Source organism: Nelusetta ayraudi, unplaced genomic scaffold (genome assembly GCF_046127955.1).
Source record: "Nelusetta ayraudi isolate G7.1 ecotype Tasmania unplaced genomic scaffold, CSIRO-AGI_Nayr_v1 ptg000042l, whole genome shotgun sequence".
Lineage (NCBI taxonomy): Eukaryota > Metazoa > Chordata > Actinopteri > Tetraodontiformes > Monacanthidae > Nelusetta > Nelusetta ayraudi.
In genome coordinates this window covers 1,874,436-1,885,218 of record NW_027466092.1, presented here as the reverse complement: position 1 = coordinate 1,885,218, position 10,783 = coordinate 1,874,436, and the positions used below count along the sequence as shown (strand labels likewise).

General features: G+C 44.9%; 1 protein-coding gene and 1 long non-coding RNA gene across 2 annotated transcripts; both read left to right on the top strand.

Moving 5' to 3' along the window:
* The first annotated feature begins 775 nt into the window (after positions 1 to 775).
* LOC142894224 (uncharacterized) lies at positions 776 to 1,619 on the top strand. The gene is made up of 2 exons (XR_012927792.1): positions 776 to 1,314; positions 1,428 to 1,619. It is a non-coding gene; the product is annotated as an uncharacterized LOC142894224 (long non-coding RNA).
* Positions 1,620 to 3,774: 2,155 nt separating this feature from the next.
* ercc4 (excision repair cross-complementation group 4) lies at positions 3,775 to 10,642 on the top strand. The gene is made up of 10 exons (XM_076033618.1): positions 3,775 to 4,111; positions 4,913 to 5,093; positions 6,057 to 6,252; positions 6,364 to 6,571; positions 6,746 to 6,926; positions 7,028 to 7,159; positions 7,273 to 7,377; positions 8,459 to 9,092; positions 9,189 to 9,301; positions 9,715 to 10,642. The coding sequence occupies exons 1-10, from the start codon at positions 3,935 to 3,937 to the stop codon at positions 10,452 to 10,454; spliced, it is 2,667 nt and encodes an 888-aa protein (XP_075889733.1). The 5' UTR covers positions 3,775 to 3,934; the 3' UTR covers positions 10,455 to 10,642.
* Positions 10,643 to 10,783: the final 141 nt, after the last annotated feature.

Below are 10,783 nucleotides of genomic sequence, written 5' to 3'. Positions count from 1 at the left end.
GGATGTCTGCTGCCGAGGATAAAACACTTTTATGCTACAATCTGGATGATGTTTGCAACGCACGGGTTTCCTCAAGTCGGCCCCCTGTACGATCCAATCAATCAGTTCATAAACCGTAATAACAAGGTGATGATAATCGTAGGGATCATTTCACCCTCGCTGCCCAAATGGCTCCATATTTGAGAGTTGCCTCTCTGTGAGAGTCGACGGCCTCCTGGTTTCATCCTAATGTGCAGCTGCTCACTGTGTCTCAGAAGGAGCCGCATGAATACGAAGCACATTCTGACACAGCGATCACCCGCCAACAGGAGCCCCGCGCCGAGAAAGAGCTTAGAGGCCGCAGCGCTGCACTGCCCTCTGTAGGCAGGGTGGTGTCAGTGCACCACCTCTTCATGTACAGGCTCTCAAGTGTGCAACGCGCGTTGTACTGTTCCTTTCCTTTTGGTCTGTTATTCACATAGCTGAAATAATAACTCCAACAATAAGAGTTTGATTGTGAAGTTTGTCTTCTGCACGTGTCGTCGTGGGATTGCACTCACTTCATTCAGATTTCAGTAACTTATCACCTTATAATGATAACTGATCACTGAGCCGATGATCATCCAGTCACTTGTTTTCATTTCCTCTGTCATGGTCTTTGTCTGTGCGTTCTGCAGGGCATAATGTAACATGGTGTGAGGCAATGTTACATTATGGTATTGGGCCAGAGACAAATTCTCAACAGCATTTACAGAGACTCAAATTTACAAACCAACACTCATCTGGGCCAGCAGAGACGACACCAGACTGTTAGCAGACTGTTAACAGAAAGTAGCCTAAGAAGGAAGAAATGGAGCATGTGCATCAACTAGATGTGACAGCAGGAGGGTAAATTAATGCTTTTTTTTTTTTTTTTTAAAGGCAGTTGGGGTTGGAAGACATGTTGTACAATGTTGAATAAAGCAATGCCCTTTAAACCAAACACATTTTTTTCCACCTTGAACACTGAAATGTCATTTCTCCTATCATATTTCCCAGGCAACCACGTCATTTGGAGCTTTCCCACACCAGGATTTCTTTTTTTTCTTTTTTTTTTTCTGGTGCTGCCAGAGAGCTTCTTCGAACTTGGTCCTCACTTCCATGAAGTTGTCGGTTATTCAACCTCCCCGGTGGCTCCACTCTGTTCAGGCGAGGCCACTCAGGCTGTTATGTTGCTTCTCGTGCTGCCTTCAGGGTCACCTTTGATGTCTGCTGACTGTTTTGGGGGTATTTTGAAAAGTTTCTTCTTCCACTGCTGTATCTGCACAGTCAGCACGACTGCAGTTCAACTCTACGGTAAGATCCTGCAGTGAAACAACAGACTCCAAAATTAGAGGAATACAGTTAACAGTTGCAAATCGCACAGATTGTCCTCAGTCTGTTTCAGGATTCCATTTTCTTCCTTTTAGCTGTGACTAAAGCTGTGAGTGGCAGGTGCAACATGTCACGGAAAGTGTGAATCCAGAAGACAAGGAGGCTGGTGTGAGGCTAGCTACCAATAAAGTGATTAGCACGGATGCAGTCATGGCAGTTTTATCAGAGCCGAATGTCATTCACACATAAAAATTAGATTAAAAATGTCGCTGAAGTGCAAAAGATTACATGTTTTGCTGAAGTCTTTAATTTGTTTTTGGCAATAATTTAACGTGAGGCTGCAGCATATTGCAGCTCAACAGGGGGCAGTGATGTGCAGCTAATTTCACCCTTCACATCAGTAGAAAAGCACGAGTGGTTATTGGCTCGCCTGGCTGTAAAAATAAATAAATGAATGAATAAATACATAAATAAATAAATAGCGGTGGTTCTCATGAAGATGTTAGACTGTGTATTTATCCTATCACCTCCCAGAATTTTCCAAGGACTCAGCAAGAGGTGGACTCTCAAAGTGAATTCATTTAGCTCGTTTGAAAGATATGTTTTCCTCTTCATTCCTTTGGCGAGAGTTTTACAAAACATCACAGCGCATCGCAGTGTGTAGCACATTGATGCCCATGCTACTATCGTGCCAATAGGAGTCCTTGCTGTTGCTAAGCAGAAAGTTTGTCCAATCACCTTCCACGTTTTCCCTTACCAAAGCCACCCTCTTTCCAAAGATTCTCAATTGACCCTTTTCCAGATGGATGCATGGGGGAATCGGGGGAGGGGTGGGGTTCCAATTTCGGTTGAGCAAATATTCTGTCTGGTGTGCCAGGTTCCTGTACAAACATACTGCTGCAAGTGTGCCATCTTCATGAAGGCTTTCTAACACACTGAATAAGTCATAGAGGCTTTCATGTAGACTTTAATTAGAAAATAAGGAGTCAGAGCAAAATGTCAAATATTTCCTTCTCAAGTGTCAAGTATAATGAATTTATTTAATTGAGACCTGCCTGAATTGAGACCTGAATTGTGTGCTGGAATGATCTGTATTGGTTACGACCCAGGGTCAGATTTTGATGTTCATCAATGTCTTAAAAGTAATTCTGTTCCAAGATTCCAAGATATTTCGCTTGTAATGAACTCCATTCATAATGCAACGGCGAGTTTGAAGTCACTTTCACTTATTTCTGCAACAGTCCTTCATCCCTCATTTGTCCAATGTCTGGATATTAAAAGGAATTCATTTTCGTGACAGGTTTAATCATCAGTGCTGGGACACACGCACACACACACACACACACACACACACACACACACACACACACACACACACAGACACATGCATGCACGCACGCACGCACGCATTCACGCACACACACACACTCACACACACACACACACACACACACACACGTCTCCACTGTTGTGTGAAAGGTGACTTGAATTAACTCTGTGAAGGAGGAGAACATACTGTCCAGATTATGCTTCTTGAAAAGTCCAGCTCAGAGGTCCATGTTTTGTTTATTTATAATCTTGCTCCACATGGGGTGAGTTAATCACCCTGCATGAGAGACAGATGTAAACATCAAAGAGGGCTAATTTAAAGCCTGAAGTCTCTTAAACTTACGATGTGATGAGTCAGGTGTGTGTATGTGTGTGTGTGTGTGTGTGTGTGTGTGTGTGTGTGTGTGTGTGTGTGTATGAGACACGCTTGCCATCGTCCTGCTCTCCGCCTAATCTCTGATGGAACAGACGTGTGGGCCAACACAACAGAGTTGTGACGAGGCCCAGCTGGCAGGCTTTATCACGCAAGCACATTTTATTTGTTCCTACTGATGCCTTAAAAGCATATTCAAACCAAGAGCACTGTCAATAACGCAGCATCCGTCTTCTCATGAGGTGTGTTTTTTTTTTTCATGGTTTAAGGCTTGCTGCAGAACTTAACTTGGTTCATATGCAAACTTTCCAAGTGTTTCCTTTCATTCAGCATCAAATGCGGGCAGCTCTGTCCCACCCTGATTTATTTAAAAAATAATAATAATAATGATTCGAAGTCAAGATATTTAGATTCTTTACAAAAAAGAACTCCTGAAAACAGCCAGTCATATTTCCAATAACAAATGATATTAACTAATCTTTTTTGCAATCATTTTTTCAAAGAAACAGAAAATGTATTTTGATTTTAATATGTTTGGCAATAGAGTTCACATCAAAACACTATTTGCCAAAATAGTTTTTTTTTAAGCAACGTAAATTTATATATTTTAGAATTTCCACTTGCGCCTTTGTTATAATCATCCGCACCGCTAGAGGGCAAACTGTGTAGAAGTCACCACCCTTAAATCCTCGTTGGTTTCCTCTTACGTTCACGTGACCGGATATGCCATTTCAAAAACATTTGATGGCAAGCCGGTAGGAGTCATCTGCTCGCTTTGTGCACCGTCTCGCGATGGTTTCTAACACATTAAAACAACGTTTTAAACCAGCGTTTCTCACTCGAACGGGCACATTAAATAGCTCTTCGCGTTCCTGAGGTTTCGCTTTGAGCGCCTCGATCATGGCGGGGCCACTGCTGGAGTTTGAGACCGAGATGTTCCTCAGCCTGTTCGGCTGTGACGGGCTGCTGGTGGCGGCGGAGGGGATGGGGATAGACCGCATCCTGCTGCAGTTCATGCGGGTCTACTCGGAGCAGGGCAGCCTGGTGCTTCTGCTCAACACCAGCACGGCGGAACAGGTAGGAGCTGCTCCCGGGCTTCAGCCTCTCTTCCTCGGTGTCGCGCCCGAAGAAAGCAGGTGCGCCGGAGATGTGTAGAACCCTTATAACATGGTTGACTGATGTGAAGTAGTCGCAATTGTTCCGAGTTCATACCTGCAACCTCCTTATTAATGTCCACCAGTAGTTCTAACTGCTTGAAAGAAAACATGTTCTTTCGTCCAAACGGATGAATAAATGATGGTGTTTTCCGAACAGGCAAGACATTTAATGTTCCTGACTTCATCAACTAAGTAATTGTTGAATAAAGGTCCCGTGTTATTCCCAATTTCAGAGCTTTTTTATTTCATCTAAAAAAAACAAAAACAAACAAAAACTATTTAGCCCTCTGTTTACTCTGCCTCCTGCAAAAACAGAGTCAGCCTTTCTTGCCTGAAAATTGGTGGACTCCACATGTTTGGAAAAGGCTAGTGGTGGTGTTGTTGTTGTTGTTAACCTGGGGCAGACGTACATATTTTTGTCATTCATCCCGTATGCCTTTTTAAAAGCAGAGCAAGCCAAACGATGTCATGGATGGGTTTCCTCATGTCTGTCAAGTTCACTGATAGTATAAAGACACATGTTGAGAGAAAATGGTGGGAAAATGAATTTAGCAAAATATGGCCATTTTTTTTTTTTTTTTTTAATTCCACACAGAATGTAATTATCACACACACTGGTCATTTTATGTGTTTGACAGCTAACGCACTATCGTGTAATGCCGTTGTACAAAGTCCTTTTTTATTGTTTTTCTTATTATTATTCCTGTCATCATTTTCCCAGGAGTACTTGACAGAGCAGCTGCGAGTGGAGGGCGTGAGCCACCTGCCCCGCACGGTCACCAGCGACGTTCAGAGCACCGAGCGCTACAAAGTTTACACCGAGGGTGGAGTGCTGTTCGTTACCAGCAGAATCCTGGTGGTGGACTTCCTCACCGACCGCATCCCAGCTCATCTCATATCAGGTCACAAGACTGTCAGGCTGTCACAGCTTTAGTCAGCACTGTGTTTGTGTGTTTTCTCCTCATGTTGTGATCTAAGCTGAGTCCAGATGAACTATAGTCATTTGTGACCACAATCTGTGAATTTTTTTCTTTTCTATTTTTTTTAGCAAGGGAACATGGTGCTAGACACTCTTGATGTACACTATCAGCAGGCTCATTTTTTACTTACATTAGGTTAGTCTTTAATTAAATAGACAACAAATAGCTCACCCCAAAACAGAGATATGATGATGAGATAGAATTAATATTGTTAATATATTGAATCCCAAAACACACTAGAACTTGCAATGCAGCTGGTAAGGAGAGATTTTCATTCTGAATCCAGGACATCCATTACTAGTGTGTCGTTTCAATTTGGGTTTCATCAGCTTCTTAGTTGCTGTAGTTGTAATTGTGACAAAATCACAAAGCCACTACTGCAAGCTGCCTTAAGCTAACCCAGCCCCCAGAAATAGAGAATGAAGACATGCAGGAAGTAGATATCTTTTCATTAAAAGAAGAACAAAGATTGGCACTGAAGCTTTTTTTTTTTTCAGTGCACATCATGTTTTCACTTTACTCGGGGTTTGCTAAACACTGTCGCACTTTACAGCTTGGAAGGCCTGGTTATGTGTGTCTAAAGTCAAACCTGGCAATAAGAGCTTCATTGGCAGTAAATGTTATTGGTCTTCTTTAAATGTGATAGAAGTCAAGCCACCCTCTGTAATTTTTGGCCATTTGTTTTTGGTAATTAGCATATCTCTTACAAGCAATGTGTTCCATGGTTTCTATGGTAAATATGTGAAGTTATATAGACATAAGACGAGCATAAAGAATATTAAAAAAAATATTAAAGTAGGATTATTGCAAGCATCACTTGTTTTTCTACATTTTTTCCTTATTTTCTTTGCTCACCTCTTACGTCCTCTGTACCTTTTTCTGTAGGGATCCTGGTGTATCGCGCTCATAAGATCATCGAGTCCTGTCAGGAGGCCTTCATCCTCCGTCTGTTCAGGCAAAAGAACAAGACGGGCTTCATTAAAGCCTTCACTGACAAGGCCACGTCCTTCTCCTCGGGTTTCTGCCAGGTGGAGCGCGTGATGAGGAATCTCTTTGTCAAGAAGCTGTTCCTCTGGCCCAGGTAGGCTGCGATGTGACGGTCTCAGTGTGTTTCTGTCCACCTACTGTACAAGACTGAATCCCCTCACTGTCTTTCCTCGCTGTCGTCGTCGTAACCTGCGTGATGCTGCAGATTCCAAGCGTCTGTGAACACGGCGCTAGACAGGCACAAGCCAGAAGTGGTGGAGCTTCACGTGTCGCTGACACCGGCCATGAGGGCCATTCAAAGCTCCATCCTGGACATCATGAACGCCTGTCTGAAGGAGCTGAAGCGCTACAACCCCACGCTGGAGGCAGAGGACCTCTCGCTGGAGAACACGTTGGGAAACACGTTCGACAAGGTTTGTCATGGTGCAAGAGTTTCAGTAAAAAAGGAAAAGGACAAGGCCCCTTGTGGTGCCAGTGAGGATTGCAAGAGCAACACAAAATTTAGCACACACAGGTTAAATTTATTGGTTTTGCATGGAAAAAAATGTTGTTGCAAAAGTTGTGTTTTGACTTTCTCCCACATCCAGACGATCCGTCACTACCTGGACCCGCTGTGGCACCAGCTGGGAGCCAAGACCAAGGCGCTGGTCCAGGACCTGAAGGTGCTGAGGGTTCTCCTGCTCTACCTCACGCAGTACGACTGCGTGACCTTCCTCAACCTGCTGGACTCGCTGCGCTCCAGCCAAAAGATATTTGGATCCAGTTCAGGTAAGGCAGATGCATGAGTTTAAGGTTCAACGGTTATATAATTGTACTTGTTCATAAGTATTCTTGTCGTTATCCTGAAAACGTGTCCCGGTCGCCTGCAGGTTGGCTGTTTCTCGACTCCAGCACCTCCATGTTCATGAACGCCAGGGGGAGAGTGTACCGCATACCTGAGAGCAAGAAGAAGCTCAAAGTGGGAGCGGAGGCAGACAAAGCCAAGTCTAGTTCAGCTTCAGGTAAATGACTGCCGAAAAACGACGTCTGATGGTGTGAACACATGAACCCCGAGTGTGTGTTTGTTTTAGACGTTAAAAATGTGAAGGATAAAGAAGAATAATTGTTTTTTCAGAGGTCCAGAGGGAGCTGGTGCTGGAGAAGAGCCCGAAGTGGGAGGCTCTGAGCGAAGTTCTGCAGGAGATTGAGAAAGAGAACAAAAGTTCTGAGCATGAGCCGGGTTAGTGAAACATAAAGATCTGTCACCTTATTATCACCATAGATTGTTTGAAAGGTTTTAGAGACAAAAAAAATGAAATACAGACATTGAAATTATATATTATTTAATATATCATTTCAATGCATATTAAACAATGAAATACAGACATTGAAATTATATATTGTTTAATTACTGGCAATTAAATGATATTGCCAGTAGTTCAACAATGGAAACAGACTCCCACATTTATTATAGATGAGGCATAACAAACAGGACTGGGTAAGAGTTGCAGTATTGAGTGACTTATGGCCACTGCAGTGCAGCTGGATGGCTGGGATTTCATATCTAAAATCTTGCACAACCATCTTGATGACATTGAGGAACAAGTCTGAGTCCTTTACCAGAGAGATTTAATCGTGACGATGTGTAGCAGCAACTTGCTGCCCTTAAAACTAGAAGCTCAGAATGGTTTTCACTCACCTTCAGAGTATTTTTTGAAAGTGTCTCCCTAAAGACTCTCTGGGCTCTTTCCCAGATGGATATGTGAAAAATGCTCCATCTGGTGTGTCAAGCCAAGCCAAGCCAAGCCAAGCCAGGGTCAGGAAGAATCAAGGTCACTTACTGAAACAGATGTGCAGAAAAAAAAAAGCCAGGGGATGACTGGGTCTTCCAACTAGACAGAAGACTCAGTAAAGTCTTCAGTATCTGCAAAGTCCCTGTTGAGATTAGGTACATTTAGGAGCATTTAAAACGGCCAAGGTTAACCGAAATACCTTGATATAATTATACATTATAAAAATACTTTCAACTTTCGATAGCTCAAGGGATCCAAAAATGGTGTCATTTGTTTACTTCTAAATTACAGATGTTTCCTATTAAAAGAGGCCACTTATACTGAGCCTGACTTTCTAGAAAGAACAATCATGCAGCCAATCAGAAACAATTTCATTGCAAAGCCTAGACAGATACGGACGGATACCGCCAACCTTTTGGTCACTGGAAGAGACACTAGAGACTCCGCCAGTGTCAGTTCCCGGACTGAACTCCCCGCTTTGACCTTGTGTGCTTCTCGCAGTCTCACTGGCCACCCTGTCACCCCCAGGTCCAGTGCTCATCTGCGCCAGCGACGACAGAACTTGTGCCCAGCTGCAGCAGTACATCAGGCGCGGCTCCGACTGGCTGCTCAGCCGTCTGTACGCCCGCACGGTGGGTAAACGGGACACTTTAACTGCCGCCGCCTTCGAACTGGACAAGAAGGACAAGGGTCGGCTCGCCAAGGGGAAGGAGCCCGCAAAGAAAAAGGGAACAAAACAGGCCCAAAACCAGAAGAGGCTGTCGCTGACCCTGACCCAGATGATGGGGAAGGAGGAGACGAACGAGGCGGCGGCGATGGGCAGCAGCGGCGACGAGGAGGAGGAGGAGGAGGAGGAGCTGCAGCTGGACTTGCCGTCAGATGCCTACTACGGCATCCTGAAGGAGCCTCTGACTGTCATACACCCGCTCAAAGGCCTCACCGACCCCCACAGCCTAACGCGGGTGCTGCACGAGGTGGAGCCCAGCTTTGTGGTGCTGTACGACGCTGAGCTCAGCTTCGTGCGCCAGCTGGAGATCTACAAGGCCAGCCGGCCGGGGAAGCCGCTGCGGGTCTACTTCCTCATCTACGGAGGCTCCACGGAGGAGCAGAAGTACCTGACAACCCTGTCCAAGGAGAAGAAGGCCTTCGAACACTTGATCAGGTCGGGAAAATCTCCCTTCTCGTTCTCATTTGATCCGCTGGGGTGTTTTTAAGCTGGAGTGGCATCAATGTCTCGCTTGAATGTGTTGTCGTGCAGAGAAAAAGCCACGATGGTCATCCCAGAGGAGAGGGAGGGGCGGGATGAAACCAACTTGGACCTGGCAAGAAACCTGGAGCCTGCCAACGCCACCACCAACACCCGCAAAGCAGGCAAGTCTGTCTTGGTCGACGTACTGTAGCGCTTTAGAATTTTAATGTAAAGTGTTGGAGATTTATTCACCACTATTTTTATCTGTCTGGGGTGCCAGTCAGGTTGGACCTTTGTGTTCTATTAGTTCTGTTGTCTAGTTTTTGTTTAAGGTGTTTCAGTCAAAAAAGGCTCAATATATAATTCACAAACCCCTCAAAGGATGATAAGTATAAAACTTAGCACCCAAGATAAAAAATGAATGAAAACATAAATATATATACTTCTACGTCTTTCAAAAAACAAAATAAATCACAAAACTCAGCAGTTCAGTTCTTTCAGCACACGAAAAAGGAGAAAAAAAGTCTGTCTTGCCCTCCACAGTTTGCCCCTCATGAAAAACTTGCCTCACTGTTTTTGCTCCTCCTCCTCACAGGTGGCCAGGAGCAGCCCAAAGAACCTTCCAGAGTCATCGTGGACATGCGCGAGTTCCGCAGCGAGCTGCCATCTCTGCTGCACCGCCGGGGGCTGGACATCGAGCCCGTCACGCTGGAAGTGGGCGACTACATCCTGACCCCGGACACGTGCGTCGAGCGCAAGAGTGTCAGCGATCTGATTGGCTCGCTGCAGAGCGGACGCCTCTACACTCAGTGCCTCTCCATGACGCGCTACTACAGGAAGCCGGTGCTCCTTATCGAGTTCGACCCGGCAAAGCCCTTCTCCCTCATGGCCCGCTCGGACTTCCGTCACGAGATATCGTCCAATGATATTTCGTCCAAAATGACTTTGCTCACCTTGCATTTCCCGCGTCTGCGGATTCTCTGGAGCCCGTCTCCACACGCCACCGTGGACCTTTTCCTGGACCTTAAGCAAGGCCGTCTGGAACCCGACGGCGCGATCGCCCAGGCAGTGACTGCGGAGTCGGAGACGGTGGCTGAGTCATCGGACATCTACAACCCTGGACCTTACGACTTCCTGTTGAAAATGCCTGGGGTCAACACGAAAAACTACAGGGCCCTCATCAAGAATGCAGACAGCCTGGCGGACTTGGCCAAACTCAGCCAGGACAAGCTAGCAGAAATACTCGGACATGCCGGTAATGCGAAGCTGCTCCATGAGTTTCTGCATAACGTGGCAGATGTCGCCGCACCTGCACCGAGGACTAAACAGACGTGACAAGAAGGAGAGCAGGAGGTAAAACAGTGAGGACTGAGTTACACTAAGTGTAAGTCTTGTAAACTGTAAAGAATGAACAGAAATGATTCATGTAATTTCATTGTATTTTAAAATTTCTTTTCGTATCAAAGAATCTTGCATTTTTTTTAAAGAAAAAATACTAATAAATTGTGACATTTTTCTAACAATTTTGTACTTTATTTTATGAAACTTTTCTTTTCCATTTAAAATGATAGGTCACCAAGAGTACCACAGCACCTTCTAAATATAAATTGTCATTTTGTTGTGCACAGGTCTTTTTTTCCCCGAGGATAGGATTAGTGGGTAAA